The following is a 6,120-nucleotide window of genomic DNA, read 5'->3' as shown; positions in this document are numbered from 1 at the left end:
TGGCTTAATTTGTTGTCTTCCAGGTGGAACCTGCAAGTGCGGAGCATCCTGCGCTTGCACAAACTGCTCCTGCACCACCTGCAAGAAGAGTAAGTCTGACATCTTTACACCGATAACATGACGTATTGTGTTGGTATTTAATCTTGACCCAGTCAGAGGGACTACTGGATGCAATATATCTGAATTGCTTAAGCTACATTTCCCCCTTCACCCTCGATAGCATTTTATATTTCATTAGCACTGTAACAATAGAATACTCATGAGGCAGGGCTGGCATCAGCTGTGTGATCAGCACTTTCTTTTCTTAGGCAGCTTACTTGACCGCTGGCCTGTCACTAATGAACTCTTTCTCTTGTTGCAGGCTGCTGCTCATGCTGCCCATCAGGCTGCAGCAAGTGCGCCTCCGGCTGCGTGTGCAAAGGGAAGAAGTGCGACACCAGCTGCTGTCAGTGAGGAGCCTGCAACATCAGCGCTCTACTGCCCTTGTGATGGCGCCTGTGTGAACAACTAATGACTAACTGCACATGTCTACATAAAATGTATTTTGTACTCGTCTCAGCGTTGCAGTAAATTGCTCTCCTTAACGTGGATGTGCTTTAGCTTAAAGTGGTCTTACGTGTAAGGGTTTCAAGCCTCAGCATAAAACGGGCTGTGCAGTGTAAAGTCATTTAACACAATGGTTCTCAAAGTGGAGTCTAGGGACCCCCAGGGGTCCTTGACGGTTCTTGGGGTGACTACCAGGAAGTATAATTTTGGTAATTCCACCTGTAAGTAAAATGTCTACTAGGTCAAAGGTTTATATTATGTAATAAAAAACATAAAAGCCATCATAATGGGTCTGTGGTCTAATTTGTGAGTTTAGGGGTCCTTGATGTGGAAAGTTTTAAATCACTGATCTGAAAGGGAGGCAGTAGGCTTACAAAGTTGAAACCCAAGTCCATGTATTATGTTGCAGTGTTGGCTCCTGATTTCAGTAAGGGGACAACTGAAGGGCAAACTCAAGCATGTTAAAGAACCTTCAGTTGAACTGAGAATAGGCCCTATGTGCTTCAGTAGGCATATTGTGGTAAGCTGAAAGAGGTATTTTTCTCTATCAACCCAAATTTCAAAACAAATGGTCATTTGTTAGAGCAGAAATGTGTCGGGTGGTAGCAAGTTTTGGTTTGTTGGCTTGGCCTACTTCCAGTTAAACTGCTTGTCCAAAAATATAGGCTATAGAATATTTTAACATGTTGTGACACCTCATTTATCTTGGGCCATCATACACGGATTAGGGCCCCTTATGGAATTTGATCTATTGATCACGAGTGACACTACGTTTATTCATTTAGGTGACGGTTTTATCCAAAGCACAATTGAACCCGGGTCTCTGACACCAAAGGCTTGTGTTTTGTCCATTGCGCTATCACCACCAACTTCTACGGCGAGATGAAAGGAGGCTGACTCTTTTACATCAATGATGCTTGGTGCTCAAACACATTCACAACAGACACACACAAAAGTCAAACTTTTTATGTGAAGATGAAAACACAGCCACATTATCATCCTGTTGCTGCTGTTGACATTCACCCCAGACGCAAATTCATAAAATGCTCTACGGAATGGTCTGTGGAGTGTATAGGCCTATGTAGACTAAATAAATACCTGGAGCCTATTTATTGTTCTATTTTATTTGTTTTATATGTCACCATATTTTAATATAACTTTAATTATCTGTTAGCTTGTGTAGCATAAAGGACTACAAACTTTCTTTTCGTTATACAACCTTGTGCTTTATAATAAATAAACTCCCTGGCTTTATTTTGAACTTGGCCTCCGCGGAACTTTCTAACCATGCGGAACAAAAGGGAGCCCTTGTTTCTGGTAGGAACAGTGACGTACACCGGAAGTGTTGCGTTGTTTCTGTGTTCAGGAAGAATTCCGCCCAGTGCTTTTGTCGCCATGGCGTTTCAACAATAGCATTGCACTAGACGGTCCTGTTTTATAAGACATTTAAGTGGCTCAACATGCCGAAGGTCGTGTCTAGAAGTGTCGTGTGTTCGGACACCAGAGACAGAGAGGAGTATGACGACGGAGAAAAGCCTCTTCATGTCTACTACTGCCTGTGCGGTCAGATGGTTTTGGTGTTGGACTGCCAGCTGGAGAAGCTGCCCATGAGGCCCAGGGACCGAGCCAGGGTGATCGACGGGGCCAAACATGCCCACAAGTTCTGCAACGTAGAGGTGGACGAAAACGCGTACATCAAGAGAGCCGAGGGCATCGAGAGACAGTACCGCAAGAAGTGCGGCAAGTGCGGCTTGCTGCTCTTCTACCAGCACCAGGAGAAGAACAATCCGGCCACCTTCATCGTGGACGGAGCGGTGGTCAAGTTCGGGCAGGGTTTCGGCAACACCAGCGTCTACAGCCAGAAGCAGCCGGAGGCTCCCAAGAAAGTCCGCGTGATGATGACCAAGCGGACCAAAGACATGGGCAAGTTCAGCTCTGTCACAGTCTCCACCATCGACGAGGAGGAGGAGGAGATCGAGGCCCGGGAGGTGGCGGACTCGTACGCCCAAAACGCCAAAGTGATCGAGAAGCAGCTGGAGAGGAAGGGCATGAGCAAGAGGAGGCTGCAAGAGCTGGCCGAGCTGGAGGCCAAGAAGGCGAAGATGAAGGGCACCCTTATTGATAATCAGTTCAAATAGAAGAGTCTCAATGAGGGACGCGCTGTGACACAATGTAATCCTCTGAAGATCCTCATGCACACTTGTATTATCTTCCCAGTACTGGCCAGTAGTTTTTCTGTGGCGAAACAGCACTCCAGTACATGGAGGGCAGTATTTGGACATATCAGTATAAGACTGGTGATTTGTGTTGCCTATTAAGATGGTGATGTTGTAGTGCTTTAAATTAGTTTAAAATGTTATTTTGTACAACAATTAAAAGACCAAATGAACCTGTTTGGTATTTTTTTCAAAGCGTTTTGTCTTGGTGTGATTTTCACCGTGGTGTCGGGCAGTCTTCAGGTGCTGCAAATGAGGTTTTGAAAATATTTGTTGGTGCACCCTTCTTAAAATGTCAATGATGACAGATTAATCAGTGAGACTATTCTAAAGGGAATTTGTATGTGAACCTACTCAAGCTGAAGTGACTGTCAAAAAATAATCTGCGATAGTTAATAAATTCAGTCAATCATTGAAGTAATTTATCAAGAAAAAAAATGCCAAACTTTCTCAGGTTCCATCCTCAAATGTGAAGACCTGCAGCTTCTCTCAGTTTCAGGGTCCTGGTTCATGCTGGTTCTTTGTCACACTGTCACAGCTCACTGGGAGACCTGACCAGAACAGAGCCATCGTTAAAGTTTTTACGTAGACAGCAGCAGCTGAAGCTATGTTATAATGATTCTGAATTTACTAAAGGTTTGCTAACATCATTTTTTTTATAAAAGAGACATATTTTCAATTAGGATCTGAAGTGAAATAAAATTCAGAAATCAATCTTTATAAAATTGCATACGACGTCAATTTACAGATAACTGTACTAAGAGGATTAATATTTACTATTTGTAATATTTATAATGTGTACAGTATGAGACAGACGTTTGAGGTTTTCTGTCAGTGATTCGTGATCAAGAATATGGGTGAATGTAGGTCGGCGCCTAACTGGCAGGTCAGAACCTTAATGTGGGTCACAAACGTACAGGACAAATTAGGAGAACAATGTGTTTTGTAGACTGGACCAGAACTCCGCCACAGCTGATCTAAAATTCTAAGTATTTAGGGCTGCAGATGTAGGCTTTTCTTTCTCTCGGTGAGGAACAGAACTTTGTTGAAAATGGTTAATGGTTACACACAAATGCAACTACAGCTTACAGTGATTTCAGTGCATATTGCAGCAAAACACTAAAATAAGTAGGTAAAAGTCATTTCTCATAAAAACTGAAAGTCAGTTCTCCAAAAACACAGTTCAAACCCATCAATGCGCTGTTTTAAAGGCCAAACGGTCCTGACAGTACTATTTTTTTTCTCTTTTGAGATTTTAAATTGTCAAGACAGAAAAGGCCCAGGTGGAAATATAGTACTAGTAACGTTAGAGATGGCTCAGTCCCATTTAAATGTCTAGTGACTGGTGAGTCATCATGCACAATTCCAGTTCCCTAAAATAGAATGAAATTATTACTGATGTTATCAATTTGGCCTGTGACTTGTGAAAAGAGCAAGATCACTTATTAATTGTGACATGTTTTTGTCACCGGTAAGGTTTTATTATGAAACATCCACAGAGAATTAGGTCACTTTTGTTTGGCAGGCATGTAGAGGACATATTTAGTTCATTTGGAGCACGGTTGTGATGCTCTGTCTGTGCTGTATAACAGAGAAAACAGTTGTACATGCTGTATTATATAATGGCGTTGCTCTGGGAGTTTTCACTATATATGACCAGATCTGTCCTAACCAAGCAACAGACTGTAGCCTGGAAACAGCAGTTCATCAACCACCTTGGCTTTATGATTAAAGCTACAGTCAGTAGTTTCCTCTCATCAGCCAACAGCAAGGGCTAAAGAGCAAAGGACTTAAGCATTTTGTAAATTCATATCTGACCTAGTTGTTCAGCAAAGACATCTAGCCCAGTCTAGAGAAAAAAATATTTCAGGAGTGACGCAGTGACTGGAAATCAAGTTGATGTTAGAGTGGAAAGTGTGTTTGATAAAAATCTAAAAGTCGCAGCATTCAGTGGATGGAAGAGTTGTTATTATAAAGGTGAGATGCTAGGGTACTATATTATAAGTTGAAGAAGAAATGTTAAGTAGAAGGTGTTATTAGAGGTAAGATACGTTTATGAAGAAATATTGAGTAGAGGTAGTTATTAGAGGTAGACATTAAAGTATATTTTTAATAAAACATTTCCAGTGGTAATAACAATGGCATCTTTCAAATGAAATACACATAAATATGAGAAGCATTTGGAGAAATTCGAGAGGTATAAAAATCTAGTCACTCATCAAAGAAAACTACTGACCGACAGTTTATACAGAGAGATACATGACCTATGTTTTATGTAGGCTTATTTTCACAAGCAAATGTTTCACATAGCTAGACTTTCAAATGACACTTAAGAAAGTCTATTTAAGAAAAAAAAAGTCAATCTTTGTGACCGGAGAAAAATAGTGTAGTATGCTATATTACGTGATATTAGAGAAATTAAAACCCAATGTTTTTGGTGCTTTAAAACTGTTATTCCACGTGACCTAGTTAACCCTAGAGGAGTAGCCTGTAATGCAGTGTTGCTGCCCCAAACATTTAAAACGGAAACAGTTCAACACTTTTGGGCACATGTGATGTGGTCACAATAAAATATATCATGTTTGAGACAGTTAAATTCACAACATGTTGGATTCCCTTGCAAAAATAAAGTGTGAATGTAAGTGAATGCAATCTCAACCTTGCATCAAACCACAGAAATGAGAAATGTTTTGTTCAGCAAATCTGGACTGTGTCATGCGTCTGTTCCTGTTGACTGACATGATTTTAGGTTTAACATCGGGCTGTGTTTTCATAAGTAACTTTACAGTTTAATGTTGGACCTGTTTCTCCAAGTCCTCCCGTCCAGCTGGCAGAGCAGCGGGGTTTGTCACATCTTGAAGGAGGCGAGCAAGTGTGACATCCGGCATATCGTCCAATCAGCATCGACCCCAGAAGTGCCGGGGCAAATAATATACTTTCATGCGTGAGCAAAACTGAACAAGAGGTAATAAGTGTAAACGCATTCACCAGAGGAATACAGACAGGACCATACTTACGTCTGCCCTACACAACAGGTATGAGGCATGTCTGCCTGCAACAGTGTCCAATCAAAGATGTTTAGGTTCATGCAACTGCGAGCATGCGAGAGAAGGCTAACCGTTAGCCATGTAGCCTGCTGGCTAACCGCTGAGCGCCATACATTTTGACATAAAGTTGACTAATGTAGCGTACTAACAAAGCTAGGTCTGAGAGGAAACGTGTTTAAAATCGAGGTCGTTGCAACTCTGGTATGTAATTTGCCCTTCTCGACTGTTGAAACTGTGTCTCGCTGTTGTCACAAGTTTCTAAACTAGCTAGCCAGGGTGTTAGCATTGTGCTGACGCTAAGCTAATCTGAC

The 6,120-nt window shown here is 41.7% G+C and overlaps 3 protein-coding genes across 4 annotated transcripts in view; all 3 read left to right on the top strand.

The window, feature by feature from the left end:
• mt2 (metallothionein 2) overlaps positions 1 to 827 on the top strand; it is a 1,761-nt gene extending 934 nt beyond the window's left edge. The window contains exon 4 of the mRNA XM_046038052.1: positions 466 to 827. The gene's annotated coding sequence lies outside the window, so the exon portion shown is untranslated. The remainder of the gene's footprint in view (positions 1 to 465) is intronic.
• Positions 828 to 1,868: 1,041 nt separating this feature from the next.
• On the top strand, positions 1,869 to 2,935 carry steep1 (STING1 ER exit protein 1). The gene has a single exon (XM_046038044.1). The coding sequence runs from the start codon at positions 2,007 to 2,009 to the stop codon at positions 2,682 to 2,684; it is 678 nt and encodes a 225-aa protein (XP_045894000.1). The 5' UTR covers positions 1,869 to 2,006; the 3' UTR covers positions 2,685 to 2,935.
• A 2,711-nt stretch (positions 2,936 to 5,646) lies between these two features.
• nup93 (nucleoporin 93) overlaps positions 5,647 to 6,120 on the top strand; it is a 31,072-nt gene continuing 30,598 nt past the window's right edge. Inside the window, exon 1 of one of the 2 annotated variants that reach the window (XM_046038032.1) lies at positions 5,647 to 5,797. The gene's annotated coding sequence lies outside the window, so the exon portion shown is untranslated. The remainder of the gene's footprint in view (positions 5,798 to 6,120) is intronic. The other variant, XM_046038031.1, reaches the window with a different exon arrangement.

This window comes from Micropterus dolomieu, linkage group LG22 (genome assembly GCF_021292245.1).
Source record: "Micropterus dolomieu isolate WLL.071019.BEF.003 ecotype Adirondacks linkage group LG22, ASM2129224v1, whole genome shotgun sequence".
Lineage (NCBI taxonomy): Eukaryota > Metazoa > Chordata > Actinopteri > Centrarchiformes > Centrarchidae > Micropterus > Micropterus dolomieu.
The sequence above is the reverse complement of the archived record's forward strand: the minus strand, read 5'-3'. Positions and strand labels throughout refer to the sequence as shown.

Coding starts and splice junctions, on each gene's coding strand:
- steep1 (XM_046038044.1), top strand. CDS start 2,007: ATGCCGAAGGTCGTGTCTAGAAGTGTCGTGTGTTCGGACACCAGAGAC.